We start from the raw sequence: 19341 nt of genomic DNA, 5'->3' as shown, positions 1-19341 counted from the left end.
TCTGTATATGTATAAAATATAATATACCTTGCACACAAACATTCGATCGATTCGGCTCGCATTCGACAAAACGTGTCCCGATCACTTTGAGACACCGTAACATACTCCCGCTTTACCATATCAGGCTTCTAAATCACAAGTGAACGAGTATTTCTGCACAAATTGTTATCACGGGCCAAAAAGTTATATAAAATTATAAATTATATTCATCGCGATATGGAGGACAAAAATTCAGTAGAAGTTTACTTGTAGGATATAAATATAACTTCTTAAAATTGTTATACGAGGTGCGATCGGAAAGTTTCAAGACTGTGTCAATAGAGGGCGAACCGGAAGTAGTACGAGCTTCTGCCGCTAAGGGGTTGGGCCTACATTCATAGTGAATCAGTGTGCCAGCCGGCATCATCAAATTAGCATTTGTTTCTTAGTTACGGGCGTTTTGGTAGTGCATTACACCGACCCTCCTGCGATTTCGGAATGGCGTGTGCATAAAATTTTGCCAAAGACTCGCCAAAACGGCTACGGAAACCTATGAAATGCTAAAGCAAGCATTTGGGGAGTCCGCAAACTTTTGTGTGGCATTCACGTTTTAAAAATGGCCGAACCTCTGTCGATGATGACGAGCGTTCTGGACGACCATCTTCGAGCACAACGCCCGAAAATGTTACGAAGATCGACGTCGTACCATCAACGACTTGTGCGACATTGTTGGGATAGGCTATGGGACCTGTCAGCTGATTCTAAAGGAAGAACTCCACATGCGACGCATCCTGTCTGAGGACCAGAAGCAGAATCGACTTCTCGTTTGTCAGGAGCTCAAAGATCTTGCAAGAACCGACCCCAACTTCCTTTCTAAGGTTTCCTCTTCCCAAAGATGAAAATTCAGCTAAAGGGAAGGAGATTTGAGACGATAGAAGAGATTCAGGCAGAATCGCAGATGGTGCTTGACAGGCTGACAAAGAAAGATTTCCAGGGATGCTTCCAGGCTTGGCAGCGGCGCTGGGATCGTTGTGTTCACTCCCAGGGGAACTACTTCGAGGGTGATGGATGAATTTAATACCTGAGATAAGTGTACGGGTTTTTATAGGCGCAGTCTTGAAACCTTTCGATCGCACCTCATATCTCTTAAAGATAGAAGATTAATTAATGAATATTGCTGATTAAATTAATAATTACAATTTAAAATTAAACATTAGATCTGCGTATTTTATTCAGGTCAGCATTTTATCGAATTACTTTAGTGATATTTCAAAAATGTGCCTACCTGAACACACGAAATATGTTACGTCTAGATAATATTCCCTATATTTACTAATATTATAAACATATAAGAAATTGTATATATAATAATACCATAATCATGACTCACTTTTGACATTGCAAGCTTGGAGTAAAGATAATGTTGCCATGACATTTCATCTGCTCGATCGATCTTATCAGGGAGAGCGAGCTGTATCTTGGCAAAATTCCATTACGTCAGTCTCCGGCAGTTTCTGAAATACAGTCGTAAGTAGTTTAATTTTATCACAAGGATTAAAATGTCCCCTGCGTATGTCAAGAATTTGAGAAATACAAATTAAAAATTAAAACAAAAACTGACGAGAAAATGCGTAGCCACTAGAGTTTCTGGCATGCTGTCACAAGGCTTACGTAAGAGCATATTCACATTAATTGCATTGCTGTCAATCATCATTCTAATTACAATCATCCCCCCTTCCCCCCAAAACCCCAATTTACAGCTCCGCAATGAGCTGATAAGCAGTTAATGCGCTACGCAAACCACGTGACCAGAAATCGAGAAAAGAATCCCTGAAACGATACAAAAATTTTCCTCTAGATTTTAAATGGCTTTGCATAACCTAAAGATTCATTACTGTATGATGTCCTCCGACAGGTAAATATGATTTAATTCCAAAAAATTCTATTTCTGTAAGATGATAATCGACTTAAAAAAATTAATATTTTAATATTTTCCGTCAAATCACAATTTTTAATAAGATAATAAAATATTTATTTCACGTTCCGCATTCGAATGATCGATTTACAAATTGGAACGTCTCTTACGACATTTATAATTTATACCTGAGGACGGTTAAATATAACCGAAACATGTCGTAAGAGACGTTCGAATTTGTAAATCGATCATTCGATGCGGAACGTGAAATGATATTTTAAATATTTTATATTTTATTATGTTATTAAAAATTGTGATTTGACGGAAAATATTAAAATATTAACCTAATTCACAATATGACGCAAATATACTACCTTAATGTTCACGCTACTCGTAACTTCAGATTTTCTGTAAAGTTCATTCACATTTCAATCATTATAAAATAATTAGTGCAATTAAATGTTATAATAAAATGACCACTCGCATGTTTTTATATTTCTGTATATAACATGACGACAATTAACAAACCAAAAACTGTTGGATAAATAAATATAACTGAAAAGAAAATCTTCTCCCGTTAAGGTTTTAAATACCTGACCCCTGTATGAGAACAGATTCGAATAGAAGATAATATATTCTTAGCATGGAGTAAGCCATTACGCTACGTATCAAAGATACAAAATCAAAATATCATTGTGAGACAGACTCGCCAGCAACTGGTCCACCTTCAGACACGACAGCCGATCTACGAGCCAGCACCATGTTATCTATTTCGGCAGATATAGCAATGATCCTTCTAGGGTCAATATTATTGATAAATCACAACAGAGAATTATCAGGGATATCTGTTTCAGAATATTTACGCCATAATCATCTTTGGGAGGTCATGGAGTAGAATGGGAACCGAACACGTGCACTAAAATTAACACTAAATGTTCTTCAACCAGTGGTTGCGTTGCTGATCGACATATTTAATAAGAAGTGGATGTTCTCGCTAGCAGGTGCCAATATTCTTGAATTTGTGACTCAATCTAAAGTTAATATTAAAACAAATTATAAAAATTGCATTTTAATGACTTAATAATACTAATAAATGATTTAAAATATACAAGTCACGCCTCACAAATAAAAGTATATAATACACGTAGCATGTATTAGAAATAAAATGTATTTCATAAATAGTTGCTGCGCTATATACCTCAGGGGCAAGGTTTGTCTCGGGTACACAGAAGTAAATACCATATAAAATGGTGAATAGATGAAAGCCTCGAGGACTAGGAAAAATTATGTTTTCAATTAGCTCTTAAGATAGACTTGACGAATCCTGTCAGAGACTCCTCTTTGTCTGTTCGTTTCTTAACGCGTTCAGCCGATGGTAGGAATGGTTCTTTCAACAGCGCTTCAGATGAACTGACGATAATTTGATAAATAACTTAAAAATATCCATTTCTCAGTACGTAATTGCATATATATATATATATATATATATATATATATATATATAAAATTAAAATTAATTATTTGGTTTTTCCGTCAAATCACAATGTATTTAAAATAAGATAATTAAAATAATTAAAATATCATTCTGTGTTTCATATCGAATAATCGATTTACAATTGGAACATTTACAACATGTTTCGGTTTTATTAAACCATCATCACGTGTAAAATTATATTAATAAATTTAAAACTCAATTACAATTTTTTACAATTTTTTCGTAGTGGAGTTTTTTTTACAATTTTTTTAAAACTCAATTACAATTTTTACAATTTTTTCGTAGTGTAGTTTTTCGAGTTTTTTTTTACAATTTTTTAAAACTCAATTACAATTTTTTCTTTTCGTAGTGGAACACAGAATGATATTTTAATTAATTAATTATTTTAATTATCTTATTTTAAATACATTGTGATATGACGGAAAAACCAAATAATTAATTTTAATTTAATAAGTCACAATATGACGCAACTACACTATCTCATATATATAAAATCCAAGCAAATGACTGTTAACAAATGATTCAATAGCTTACATGTTTACCTGCAATTCATGTCATCCAAGGAGCATTTTCATTACCAATGTTCTTCTTGATAAGATTGAGAACATTCCTCAGTAACTGGTTCATATGTCCGCTCGTCACCATGGACACACGATTTCTGGACAAAACAAAAATCAATCACTAAATCTTACCCATATTTAGATCATAAAGTACATCCTCACGACTCTCAAAAACATCTTTAATGATGACAGTATCAACTTCTGGAAACAAAATGTACAAGTACGGATCTGCCTCTAATGGCTTAACTCCAACATCTCTCCAGCTTTTCTCTAGTAATAAAATCTGCACAGACGAGCATCACGGGAAATTACCTGATCGAAGGCAATGTCAATGTCTAGAACAAAATGAATATGTACGAGTTTGTACTAGCCTCTAATGACATAACATCCACATCGAATTTCGTGAAAACTATGCAGACATTCCCACCTCATAAACGAGACCACAAGTCGTGCTTTGTTTACGCGATAGAACGTGAGGCTTATTTAAATACTTGGGGAAAGCGATGCTTACGTAGTCTTTGCAGACATTTGCGTTACAAAAGTTACGCTCCTGTCGGACTGACTTCGTCTGGTCCTTGTGACAACCAGAAGGGAAGATACGAACACAGTAAAGGCAGAATGACATCTCTGATTAATAAGATGATAGAGTTGCGTCATATTGTCAAAATATATATTTAATTAATTAATCTTGTCCGTCTAATCACAATTTAAAATTTAAATTTAAGTTCAAATACGATAGTACTTCCAGACAGTCGGAACACATCTACACCTCTCATCACTGGTATGTTCAAATTTACTTTTCAAATATATTATTTTGTTTTCTATTCTCTTTATTCTTATTCATTCATTAATATTCATTTATTATTTGAATTATTTACATTACAGGCTGATATAAAAAAACATCAACAAAAACATTCATGAACCTAAAAGTCTATTTGAACACGACGCACATATATAGAACAACTTCAAAATATATTAAAATGGAATCTGGAAGTGAACATCACTAATAACTGATAAACAACTACAAAAAAAGTTGCATATAAGAAATTATGATTAAGTTTTAAGTTTATATAATTTTAATTTTTATACACCTCAAGAGGGTTCATCTAAGAACTGAGAAAGAGATGTTCTAAAATGTAAATCAAATGTTTCGATAAGGAGCATCACATGGTATTTTAATTATCTTAATTTTAAATTGTGATTAGACGGACAAGATTAATTAATTAAATCAATGATTAAGTCTTCTCTGATTCAGTAAACTGGTCCATCTCTGTGAGAGTCGGCACGCTGGCCTCCATCTTTGCCATCACGTCCGAAGTCCAGACAGTGCTCGACAGTTTTTTCACATTTTAACAGAATACACATTTTTCCTCAGTCACCTGATGTGACTGTTAGTACAACATTTACAGTTTTATATCAAAAACTGAACCACATACAGCAAATTCCAACTTTCAAGGTCATCCATGAAACATGAGTTTATGGTCCAGCCAGCATCACTACACCAGAGAAAGCAAAGATACATGTTTCTTCCAGTGTGAAGGGCCTTTGAAATTTTGTTTCTCAACACCGATCATGAACATCTCCCATAAGACAAACTTTAAATCAAAATTCCTACATGCAGTCTCTGTGTCAGTGGAAAGATTTGTGGTAAAACCATCTTGAAAATGGCAAAATGGTAGACTGATTTCTCAAAAACCACAGTGGTCCAGCTCACTCCGCAAGAATTTCTGGCCAGGAACTGCACGAGCGTAGTTCCAGAGCCTTCGTACTCCTTCGATCTAGCTTTGTCTGACGTATTTCTTGCGCCAAAACTGAACTTATTACCCAAAGGGTCATTATCATCAAAGTAATTTGCATATTATACTTGTGGAGTTCAAAACATAAATCCTTCCAGCAATGTAATAGGTCACAAGATGTTAGCATGAAGGAGCCTTTAAATATAATAAGCGTAGAAATATTAATGTCTGGAAATATTCTGATACACCTAATACAGAATTAACAATTTAAAACCACTAACCTTGTACCTCGAGGGAATGGTCTGCAATGCGGTTGAGAAGGGCGGACTGGTTGTGTTTGTCGAGATGAGGCTCCAAAAAAAAAAAGCCACTGGGAAATGTTGAAGAAAAAGCTCCTAGGGCAGCTTCCGAGAGCGGGACGACGCCTCTCAAATTCGGTCTTCAAATATTTCCTGGAAGTAATTTCACATCAACATACAAAATGTCAATTTCAAATGACATCTTCATACGCTTTGCTTTAACGAACAAAAACAAATTGTCTCCTGTCAAAGATCCATCAGTACCCAGGGTAAACAAACTGCCGAGCATCTTATAAGAAGAAACCTGTATCTCATCCGCTGCAACAAACGAGGACTGCTCACGACGTTCACCTGTAGATGGAACTGCGGTAACTATTTTAGTTCTTCTCCCACGTAACAAAGTTCTTCGTTCTTAAGAGGAGATTATCTTTCTTTCATCCGCTTTGACACAACTCGCTGTCTTCTCTGGTACATTTTTACGCTTCTAGTAAGTGATCAAATCTACTGTACAAAGAATTTAGAATTCCCTCCTCACATGATTCTCGATTTCATACGTGTTCTAAATAATTACGTAATAGGTCACTTCCATATTCGCAGGCTGCTAGATGGTCAGACATAGAAGTGAGGACTTTGCAATTTATATAGAAAAGGGACGTAGACATTTTCAAGTGGGCGCCCCGAAACGGTCCCAGACATACCAAATATTACATATCAAAGACGATCAATAATTTTTATGAAGAAATTAATCAATTATAACTTACATCATGCAGATTCTGTATAGTACGTCACAAATCTTCTGCCGTGTTGTTGAAGGATGTCGACGTCGAGGTTCGAATAAATTCGGGACAGTTCTTCACCAGCGATCTGGGTAAAAAAGAATTGTTCAATAAATGATCACAAAATCTGTGAGGGAGATAAGGAGAACACCCATAAAAATGTTGACCACTGAAGAGATCGGAGGGACCAGTTCGACTAATCCTGGGATCAGAATGGACCCCAAAGGCCCAACCCCCGAAGACAAATTACTATTAGCCATTCTCGAGTTATCGTACAGAAGAACGTGTGGTTTGTGAGGACATAGATAGATGGCAGCACATTCTAAGCTGAAATCTGCGACAGATAACAACAAACTGAATACTGGTGGCAACCCTGTATGGACCAAGATCATTGGATAAAGTCTGCTATACAAGCCCTGGAGAAATATTTCATGCTAAAACCCCAGGGGTGTCAAACCTAGTGGGAAAGCTCAGGTGTGCCCTCAAGAAGTTCAAGGCTTGGAGGTGGCCTAGCACTGCGAGTGGCATGCCCAGGGTGGTCTAACAACCCAGGATGATGTAAGCTCTCGGGTTTCAAAGCCACGGATTTTGAATGTTCGGAGGGAGGAGGGCATTTACTCATTTACATTGATATGAGTCACGAGAATAAAGCTGTTAACTAAACTTAATAATTATAACTATGACGAAATCTTTCAAAGACTTAAATTCACATGAAACTGTTCACTTTTAGATTATAACCATTCAAATTCCTGAATTCAGAACTATATATAGAAAATTACAATCTATATTAAGATATTCACTAATTATTGTTATTATACACACTGAAACAAAATTAAAATTTCTGTTTTAAAGTCATTTTTTTAACAGGGACCAAAACTAAAAAGAATAAAACAAATCTCAGCTCATCTGAGACTTCCTTTCTTAAAATTTTATTTATTATATATTAAATCTAGTCCGTCTAATCACAATAAATTCTTATTAAATATTAAAATATTACAATAATTAACATTGAAAAAATGATGGTCTAATGTAAATCGAAATATTTCGATAGAGAACATCATTTGATATATTTTAAATATTTTTTTAATTTTAATTATTGTAATATTTCAATATTTAATAAGAATTTATTGTGATTAGACGGATTTATTATATCACTATATGACGCAACTTTACCATCTCATTTTATTTATCGTTATGGTTTGATGCTAACAAAATCGAAGAAAGTGTTTTCAATTTATTGATCTGTCGTGATAAGATTACAATACAAAATATTTTATTCTCTTGTAAAATGCGGTCATTAAAATAGTCTGACTTAAATGGAAACTGATATGGCACAACAATTTATTACGAAATCATGAAACGTCAAACTCGATAAAACTTCGTTCGTCCATTATCGAGCTATTTCATGTGGAAGGAATAACGCACGGCTTAGACGCACATAACACCACATAATTTGCCAAGAAAGATTAAAAGAAACCCCATGAACCTGGTCTCCAGGCTCAGATTTGAATGTAGGATCTCCCAAACATGAAGCAGGAATCATATTTGGCTGTGATACTTAATAATTCCTTGTTACGTCATCTCTCTCAGGTTTACATAATCCCCTCAGAACTTCATTTTTGGTATGTTCTTCCTTCACTGATATAAAGCAACAGTTAAGTAATGTGTAGGTAAAATATTTTAAGTACCAGTAGAGTTGACCGCACGTAAAGTTAATAAATGAAGGTGCCGAAAGCTCGTAAGACCTTAAATGCTCGTCAGTCAAACTCTTTGCATACCTGAACCTCAACTAATTTTCTCGAAACACCTTATTTACCTGGCCACCATTTCTTTCTCCTTCAAAGATGCGGCCCCTACGTTGCTGGCAGCAGTTGCCGCAGAGACGAAGTAATTTCTGTGAGTGCCAAAATATTTTTCCATCGATGGGAGCACTACCTGTAAAAGAAGATGAACAATTTATATTTATGAGATGGTAAAGTTGCGTCATATCGTGATATAATAAATATATATTTTAAATCTTCTTATTAAATATTAAAATATTTAAAATTTATCAAATGATGTTCTTTATCGAAATATTCGATTTACATTAGACCATCATTTTTTCCACGACATGTTTCAGTTCCTAAAAGAACTATCTTCAGGTGAATATAATTATATAAAGATTCAAATCAATAATAACTTAAATACAATTTCTATATATTATTTTAGCGTACATTTTTATCAGACATTTTTCTGTCCGTGTAGCACCTGAATATCTTGAATTTAGGTTTATTCTACGGTGATAAATATATTTGCAGAACAGGTTGAACAAAGATCTTGAATCTCTCGCACAACGCCTAAAATTGTATTTTAAAGTCTTTTATTTCGAGACTTGTCGGAACAAAAGTTTCAAGGCTAATTTACACTAGTGGCTTTACGTGCAAGTTGCATCCTCAAAATTATAATTTGGATAGTAATTTTGAAAACAGAGTCACAGTGCATTCCTGTTGGATATTTCTGATTCTCAGTTTATTTCTCAGCTGTACAGGTTATGGGATAATGAGTACCTATAACGAGTCGAGGAGGAGGAGGATATGGAAGAAAGCGAATGTGGCCGATTTTAAGGCAACTGTCACAGGATTCAACTGGAAGGACTACAGAACTTCAAGAAAATATAAATACGTAAGAACAGTCTGACCTCAGGCATTTAAACCCAGAATCTTCAAACACAAATATAAATAAAAGTACCAAATACTTAACAGTATTTGATTTATGATTTACGGAGTAAGATATTAAATATATAACATTTAATACTGCGACAGTTAGTAAATAAAACAGTTATAGTAAGAGACAACTACAGTTCTAAGTTTGAAAAAAAAGTTAATGAAATACTAAGATTTCCATGTATCTGTGTCAATTCAGAAAAAATAATATCAAGTTATGGTAGGCGACATACAGAAAAATTACATTCTTTTATGTCCAAGAAGAACAAATTTTTAATAAAAATAATGAAATGAGATGATAATGTTGCGTCATATTGTGTTGAGATATATACTTGTTCAATTTTATCAGTCTAAACACAATAAAATATTATTATTAAATATTAAAATATTATTACAATTAACATTTAAATATTTAAAATATATTAAAATGATGCTCTCAATCTAAATCGAGCATTTCGATGGAGAGCATCATTTTAATATATTTTAAATATTTAAATGTTAATTGTAATAATATTTTAATATTTAATAATAATATTTTATTGTGTTTAGACTGATAAAATTGAACAAGTAAAAATAAGGAACTCAAGTTTATCAATGTTTCAAGCCACTACTTTACTGTCCACATCTTTCTCCGACACACTGGTATCTCAAATTATTACATCTTCGTAAACCGCCTGTGAGTACGATGGCTATTGGTGGTCGGGAGTTTAAATTCAAATTTATTCTGGCATCACAGAAAAGATTTCTGCTGCACTGAGGATAACAATATCCAGGCAGATAAGACGTAAAATATTACCAAGCTTATTATCCCAGATTGAGAAGAAACATAGGAGTAATATTCCTATTAATCAGATATTAACAAACCTTAAATGGAACCTAACGAGGTGAATATATATTTAGAGACAGAATTATTTCACAGTAGAGTAAGAGTGTGATGATGAATCGTAAGTATATTGTTTACCATATGCGTGCAAGCGGTCAACCTTCATTATTTTCCCATCAGACTGCGAACTGTCTTCCGTTGTTTTCTTAATTAAATTTTTGAGATGATAAACTTGCGTCATATTGTGATAAATATATATTTGTTTAAATCTTGTCCGTCTAATAACAATAAATTCTTATGAAATATTAAAATATTACAATAATTAACATTGAAAAATGATGGTCTAATGTAAATCGAATATTTCAATAAAGAACATCATTTGATATATTTTAAATATTTTAAATGTTAATTATTGTAATATATTAATATTTAATAAGAATTTATTGTGATTAGACGGACAAGATTTAAAATATATATTTATTATATCACAATATGACACAACTTTACCATCTCATTTTATTTATTGTTATGGTTTGATGCTAACAAAATTGAAGAAAGTGTTTTCAATTTATTGATCTGACGTGATAAGATTACAATACAAAATATTTTATTCTCTTGTAAAATGCGGTCATTAAAATAGTCTGACTTAAATGGAAACTGATATGGCACAACAATTTATTACGAAATCATGAAACGTCAAACTCGATAAAACTTCGTTCGTCCATTATCGAGCTATTTCATGTGGAAGGAATAACGCACGGCTTAGACGCACGTAACACCACATAATTTGCCAAGAAAGATTAAAAGAAACCCCATGAACCTGGTCTCCAGGCTCAGATTTGAATGTAGGATCTCCCAAACATGAAGCAGGAATCATATTTGGCTGTGATACTTAATAATTCCTTGTTACGTCATCTCTCTCAGGTTTACATAATCCCCTCAGAACTTCATTTTTGGTATGTTCTTCCTTCACTGATATAAAGCAACAGTTAAGTAATGTGTAGGTAAAATATTTTAAGTACCAGTAGAGTTGACCGCACGTAAAGTTAATAAATGAAGGTGCCGAAAGCTCGTAAGACCTTAAATGCTCGTCAGTCAAACTCTTTGCATACCTGAACCTCAACTAATTTTCTCGAAACACCTTATTTACCTGGCCACCATTTCTTTCTCCTTCAAAGATGCGGCCCCTACGTTGCTGGCAGCAGTTGCCGCAGAGACGAAGTAATTTCTGTGAGTGCCAAAATATTTTTCCATCGATGGGAGCACTACCTGTAAAAGAAGATGAACAATTTTTTATTTATGAGATGGTAAAGTTGCGTCATATCGTGATATAATAAATATATATTTTAAATCTTCTTATTAAATATTAAAATATTTAAAATTTATCAAATGATGTTCTTTATCGAAATATTCGATTTACATTAGACCATCATTTTTTCCACGACATGTTTCAGTTCCTAAAAGAACTATCTTCAGGTGAATATAATTATATAAAGATTCAAATCAATAATAACTTAAATACAATTTCTATATATTCTTTAGCGTACATTTTTATCAGATTTTTATCAGACATCGAACGATGTTCTTTTCCAGATTTATTCCATTTTAATAATATACTCGATGTTGTTCTGTGTATGTACATCATGTTCGATATGACTTTATTCACCTGAAGATAGTTCCTTTGGAACTGACACATGTCGTGGAAAAAATGATGGTCTAATGTAAATCGAATATTTCGATAAAGAACATCATTTGATATATTTTGAATGTTAATTATTGTAATATTTTAATATTTAATAAGAATTTATTGTGATTAGACGGGACAAGTTTTAAAATATAAATTTATATTTAAATTACACATACAAATGATGTACAGTTACCAAGATAATGAACAGAATGAAAAACATTTAGTTACATAAATTTTATTTTTCAACTGAAATTGAATTAATCATATCAGATATCAGTTTTGCTGACATACATTTATGTCAGATATTTAATTAAATGGATATATAAAAGTCACATGCACGAGTATATAACGATACGCACATAAAATGATAATTTTAATTAAACTTTATAGCCCGGAATAGATTCTAATATTCTCCGTCAAATCTTTACTACCTCTTTGTTTAGTAACCTCGCTGCATGCGTTAGAGTACGACATTGACTGGACACTGTAGCGCGGTGCTTCATGGTTAATAAATCCTGCATTTCAATTTCAGCCCCGAATTTCAAAATATTAAAGACAGATGACTGCCTCCTCCCACGTCGTACGTAATTCACAATAACCACACCATTTACGCTACGAAACAAATAACTGAGAAGACACTTTTTAACGTAACATTATAGAAACAAGGCAGTACAGAACCTCATGACTTACGCGGATTAGTTAGGGCACGTACCGAATGTGATATCCACGATTAATATCAATGCAAAGAGCAAAACATTGTTATAGACATACAATTGATTTTTCTAAAAATATTCTTCATATTAAAATCCACTGTGCCAGTCATTTACCATCAGCTGGCTGAATTTTCTTGCTAAAACTTTGTGTAACCCTGGAACTGGGACATTTAAGGCTATTAGAAACCAATGTCTGCCGCTGTGAAAGAGAACTGTTTCGCTGTGTAGTCGAATCCTCTCGTTAGATACTATATAATCGAAGCTATTGAAAATATTAATAATTTGTAGGTACAAGTATCTTTTATACGATTATTAAGTACCTTTGAGAAAAATTTAATGTCTCTAGTGGACGTTTTGAAGCTGTGTCCAGGTACTGAATAAGTTTCTACAGAAGCAGCAGCCTGCTCTGGATTCAGTTCCACCACCAACGGATTGGCCTCAACAGAAGAATCATTTGAGATATTAACGTCATATAATTTTTTTTACAAGATATAAACAGAATTTAAGAATTTATTTTTAAAAAACGACGACGACTGTTTGTGTAATATCATATTCGTTTCGAGGAACGAAATAACTCGAAGTCTCTCTTACTATTACAGTTTAAATGATTAAGAAAAGTCCTCACGAAACGCTGTTTTCTTTCGGACAACATTTCAATGTGAGATTGAAAAAAAGTATTTCCAATTTGATATCTGAGATTTTGGATGTCATAAGAATATGGAACGCGATCTTCTGGATTACATTACAGCGCAGTCTACGTTAGGTTACCAATGTTCAGAGATAGAAGGCAATCGTCGTGCTAACGTAGCTTTATTACATTTATTGAAACGAATTTATCAATAACGTCGTAAACATTTTTCTATGCATTGCCAACAAAACAGCGCATGACAATTTTCATGTGTTTTTAGGATTTATGTGGTGGTACACTGGTAAAGAGAATTACTGTGGAATGACATTTCTTCCGACACGTCGTGCCACGTTCCACCCAAAGGAGACTGAGTGGTGTTGGCGATTTATAAACCTTAGTGACATTCTTATTTTCTCGGACCCTTATAAATGATTGGTGACTAGAAAGAGAAATTTTAAAGAAAAAGAAAAACAGACAGGGAATTTCTTTATTAGTTCAGAAAACTGTTAGCTTCTCAAGAAGCCCTTTGCTCCGTAGCAGTGAGACGTGCGTCATCTTCGCAAGTGGATAATTACATGAAAGTTTCTGTTACGAAAGTAACTTGCTGGTAATGGAGCATCAAGATGATAAACTCCACGTCCATAAGTCACCTTCTAATTCAGTTATTTTTAATAGTTTCACGCACGTTATACAAAAATATTAATTTTCGACAAAAATATTCCTCTTATATACACAAAAAATACTTGGGAGAGGTTAATTTCAGTCTCACACAATAATTCTAAGTAATAAATACCTAATTCTATGCAAGCCTGAAAGTAAGGTGGAGAAAGGTGGTAATATTCCAGATTAAGTTCAGTGAATTACTTACGTATGTAACTTACAGCCTTGGTACTTCAGAAATTCCTGTGAACGCTCTGTCCTTTTCCTTCTCCTTGTCAGTCAGTAAATCATACGGCCCCTCCTATTATTATTATTCAGTGTTCTGTCTTACGACTGGTCCATTGCTCCGCCCAAAAAGAGCTCTCCAGTTTTCCCTATTCTCAGCTTCTCGTTTAAATTCCTGGAACTTCATCTCCTGTACGGCAGCAAAATTATTTATTTAGTTCATTCATTCATTTCATTAGGATTTAAAAGCTGAGACTAGATATAATAAAAAATGATATATTTTTTCTGTCCGTGTAGCAAATGAATATCTTGAATTTAGGTTTATTCTACGGTGATAAATATATTTGCAGAACAGGTTGAACAAAGATCTTGAATCTCTCGCATAATGCCTAAAATTTTATTTAAAGTCTTTTATTTCGAGACTTGTCAGAACAAAAGTTTCAAGGCTAATTTACACTAGTGGCTTTACGTGCAAGTTGCATCCTCAAAATTATAATTTGGATAGTAATTTTGAAAACAGAGTCACAGTGCATTCCTGTTGGATATTTCTGATTCTCAGTTTATTTCTCAGCTGTACAGGTTATGGGATAATGAGTACCTATAACGAGTTGAGGAGGAGGAGGATATGGAAGAAAGCGAATGTGGCCGATTTTAAGGCAACTGTCACAGGATTCAACTGGAAGGACTACAGAACTTCAAGAAAATATAAATACGTAAGAACAGTCTGACCTCAGGCATTTAAACCCAGAATCTTCAAACACAAATATAAATAAAAGTACCAAATACTTAACAGTATTTGATTTATGATTTACGGAGTAAGATATTAAATATATAACATTTAATACTGCGACAGTTAGTAAATAAAACAGTTATAGTAAGAGACAACTACAGTTCTAAGTTTGAAAAAAAAGTTAATGAAATACTAAGATTTCCATGTATCTGTGTCAATTCAGAAAAAATAATATCAAGTTATGGTAGGCGACATACAGAAAAATTACATTCTTTTATGTCCAAGAAGAACAAATTTTTAATAAGATGATAATGTTGCGTCATATTGTGTTGAGATATATACTTGTTCAATTTTATCAGTCTAAACACAATAAAATATTATTATTAAATATTAAAATATTATTACAATTAACATTTAAATACCATTCGATTTGCAACATGTTACATTACAGGCAAATGTTACAAGTCAGTCGCCACCTTATAAGAAGCTTCTAACCTGTGGGTTACAAGATATGTTGCTGTACCAATTGCTTTGAGAAACGTTTCATATGCCTTTACTTTTCAACTTTCCCTTGCAGATATCAATCACTATGTTTTCTTCATCACAAAAAATTCTTCTTAACCTTGTCTCAAAACTATGGTGTACTGTATAACCACTTACTTTATCATAAAAGCTGTTTCTTTCAAGATGCTTTCTGGTCATTGTCTTCCACTTGCAAAGTATTGGCAGCCTTCTATTACGTTTCGTTTGATTTCGATTGTACAATTAATCTGTAATACTTCTATTTAGTTTCTAAGCATATTTTTCTGTGGTATTCCTGAAATAAATAAATACAAATACCATAATAAATGTTTAACACTGGCTATAAGTACCACGCCATACTATAAAGCTGTCAGGGGTATGGCAGATATTTTGCAAAACTTGTCTGTGAGACAGGACAGCAGATATATCAGACCATAAATGATGAGATCACTGATATTTTTAAAACTTCCAGTAACATTATGATAACCTCTTATACATTAGTTATCATGCTCCAAGGTAAAGATGCAATTAAAATAAGGAACCTACAGCACATGTAGATGACACTAAACCAGCAGAGAAAATGTACCAAGTTTATGAAGATTGGAAAAAGCAGTGTGAAACCAAGAAATAAAATACAATACTTTTATTTTCCGTCGTTACACAAGCTTGTTGTTAAAAATCATATAAAATTTCACATAAAATTGTTACATTTTAAAATTGACGACATGTTTCGATATACAATTCTATCATCGTCAGGTCTATCAAAATTAAAATTAAAATCTGGTGTATCTGTTGCTCTGCTTATATTGCTTTTGTTTTTATCCGTTTTTATTACATCTCAGGCTTCTTCCATTTAATTTTGGAGACGCGCCTGGGTGCCTATATCGGGTTGTGTGTGAGGTGCAACTCTGTTGCTGTCTGCCATTCAATAACAACGGACACGCACCTCACACACAACCCGATATAGGCACCCAGGCGCGTCTCCAAAATTAAATGGAAGAAGCCTGAGATGTAATAAAAACGGATAAAAACAAAAGCAATATAAGCAGAGCAACAGATACACCAGATTTTAATTTTAATTTTGATAGACCTGACGATGATAGAATTGTATATCGAAACATGTCGTCAATTTTAAAATGTAACAATTTTATGTGAAATTTTATATGATTTTTAACAACAAGCTTGTGTAACGACGGAAAATAAAAGTATTGTATTGAGGAACACAAGCATGATGCAATTAAGATATAAAGAAATAAAATGTTTCTAATCCAGTAGAAACATTTAATTTGTCCAAATCAATTAGCCAAGAAATTAAGAGTATTTATCCCTATATGGAACGTCATTTATAGAACAATTTTCAACTAAACTAGAATGTCAATTCCTTTATAAGGAAAATTACAGATATGAGATCACCATCAACTTCTGAATAGGTTTAAAATTCTTTTACAAAACTTTATATGATCAGTCACTGGATGCCATCACAGCCTTACACCTTAATTTCCTACAATCAGTAATAACATCCACATACAATCACTCTGAAGGTGGAAAGTGCTTGCCAAAAAGCTGGAAGATCTTTAACAACTGAGGCAGGTTGTGCCCAAAAGTCAAAGTTACACATTGAACTTCATTCTCAAATGTCTGTCATCTGGGATGTGCTGTATAGTCTGGTAGATACTGACATTTCAGAGGTGCTTACTACTTCCAGGGTACAGCCATATTCATATTCGTCACCATCAGAATCTTTATCTCGCAAATGGATTGTGTTTTCTCAAACATTTCTTTTCACATACCTTACAGTTCTGCAATTCAAAATTCCATTTCCTATGACACTTCTTTCCTTAGCCTGAAGCACTGAGACCAAGTCTAAATGCAATTTCAACCATATTTTGTGGGGCAGAGTCATGGTAACACACATAAACCTCCCTTGGATGAGGGGTAAAGGAGAGTCATCTGGAACAAGAAAATAATTCCTTATTGTATAATTCTTACTTCATGTTATCATGAGATGAGGCATAAAAGGGTTGATAATAATAAAATGGATCATAAAGAACCAGGGTTTTTGACTATGTGTTGAATTGAACTGTCTCAGGACAGAATCCAGTGGCAGGCTCTAGTAATAAACTTTCAGGTCAGGAATTTCTTGATCTGCTAAGTGCCATCAGCTTCTCAAAGAAGACTGTTCCATGGAGTTGGTCAGGGTATACACAATGCCTACAGCATGACTCTCACTATGCTACCCTTCACATATATGAAAGCAGTCATTAACAAATTATTTACAAAATGGTCCTAAGAACTTCCATTCAATGTCAAATTTACAACTCCACAAAGCAGTACACAGGGGTCATTAAGGCTTTCCATACTATTTAAATACCGTACAGATTTACTTCATTTCCAAACATATGAATTTTAAAAAAAACTACATTAACAAAACAACCTAAACATTTTTGATGACAAAATTTGTTTTGGGCATTGTCTGTCATCTTAAGATTTATAACTACATTTCAGAAACTGGATCTGTTTCTGCCATCAGGTAATACAGCCCAAAGGTTCCTACTCAGTTAAAGCCCTTGATCCCTGGGTGATCCAGAGCTATGCCACTGTATCATGTGTTGGACACACAAGACTCACCGCAGCCAATTATTTAAGAAAAACTACTTATGTAAATCGCAGTTTATAAAAGTAAATATTTTTAGTTTCCCATTTGTGAATTAGCCACTGAGCCATGTGTGAACTATTTCTCACCACTGAATTGAACCAAAATATTCATTCACTCCACACAATTTGCTTCTTATAGGTTAAATATTAACTCACCCAACAACCCAATATGTAAGTGGTACAGACTTTTTGGTGCACTCTCCGTCATTTGTTGTGCACTCAAAAAGAACTCCATGCTCTTTAATTGCAACCAAAGACTTGTTAATTAAAGACTTGGATACTTCTTGGCCCATAAGCTTCTGAAATGAAGTAAGATAGTGTAATTGCGTCATATTGTGAATATTCTAACAATTATTTAGTTTAATCCGTCTTATCACAATATTTTAAAATTTCTTATAATTAAGATAATAAAATATCATTGATGTTCCATATCGATTGATCGATTTACATTTTGGAACATTTTACACGACATGTTTCAGTTTTTATAAAACCATCATCAGGTGTAAAATATCTACGAACTTAAAACTCAAATATGATTCCATTTGGTGATGTTTTCATTACGTTTGTTTTTTCATTTTTGGGCGAGGTGTTGTCTTTTCTTAAATTTTATCAGATGTACATATCGGTCAAAGATGTAGGAGTGATTGTTCCAATATGTCCAGAAGTACTACTGTCTTCATATAGGTATTGATGATGGTTTTATAAAAACTGAAACATGTTGTGTAAAAGATGTTCCAAAATGTAAATCGATCAATCGATATGGAACATCAATGATATTTTATTATCTTAATTATAAGAAATTTTAAATATTGTGATAAGATGGATTAAAGTAAACAATTGTTCTGAAATGAATCATAGTTACAATATGTTTATAAACAACAGTATCCAGAAATTTATATGGAATAGCACATTATAGCCTTGAAAATTATTACAAATCAGATTTATTCTATACAGAAGAACTTTCTTGAGAGCCAGTGCAGCAACTGTTTCTTGAAGATGTCTAAAATGTCCTCAACAGTTCCTGCTTGCAACTCTGCACAAATGTGGGAAGATCAATCGCAGTACAAGTATTGGTGAATCAAAATACAAGTTGTCAACGTACATTCTACAAAAGCATTTTTTTTATGGAAACGAAAATGCATTTTCAGGTTTAAATTTGAATTCTGTGATGCATTCAGAATACAATACAAACAGTAATCAGATTTCTACGCAGACAATACAGCAGGTCATGTATCG

General features: G+C 33.4%; 1 protein-coding gene across 1 annotated transcript; it reads right to left on the bottom strand.

Annotated features, from left to right (window-relative positions):
- Positions 1-1287: 1287 nt before the first annotated feature.
- Positions 1288-14315, bottom strand: LOC147870364 (ryanodine receptor-like). Its single transcript, XM_087342312.1, has 8 exons — positions 14305-14315; positions 14195-14244; positions 11436-11554; positions 8577-8695; positions 6746-6848; positions 5967-6137; positions 3932-4047; positions 1288-1493 (listed from the first exon to the last, which is right to left on the bottom strand). The coding sequence occupies exons 1-5, from the start codon at positions 14313-14315 to the stop codon at positions 6770-6772; spliced, it is 378 nt and encodes a 125-aa protein (XP_087198438.1). The 3' UTR covers positions 1288-1493; positions 3932-4047; positions 5967-6137; positions 6746-6769.
- Positions 14316-19341: the final 5026 nt, after the last annotated feature.

Source organism: Zootermopsis nevadensis, unplaced genomic scaffold (genome assembly GCF_977971745.1).
Source record: "Zootermopsis nevadensis isolate Lab colony 2312 unplaced genomic scaffold, Znev_1.0 Znev_ptg000323l, whole genome shotgun sequence".
Classification (NCBI taxonomy): domain Eukaryota; kingdom Metazoa; phylum Arthropoda; class Insecta; order Blattodea; family Termopsidae; genus Zootermopsis; species Zootermopsis nevadensis.
This window is presented reverse-complemented; position numbering and strand designations above follow the sequence as displayed.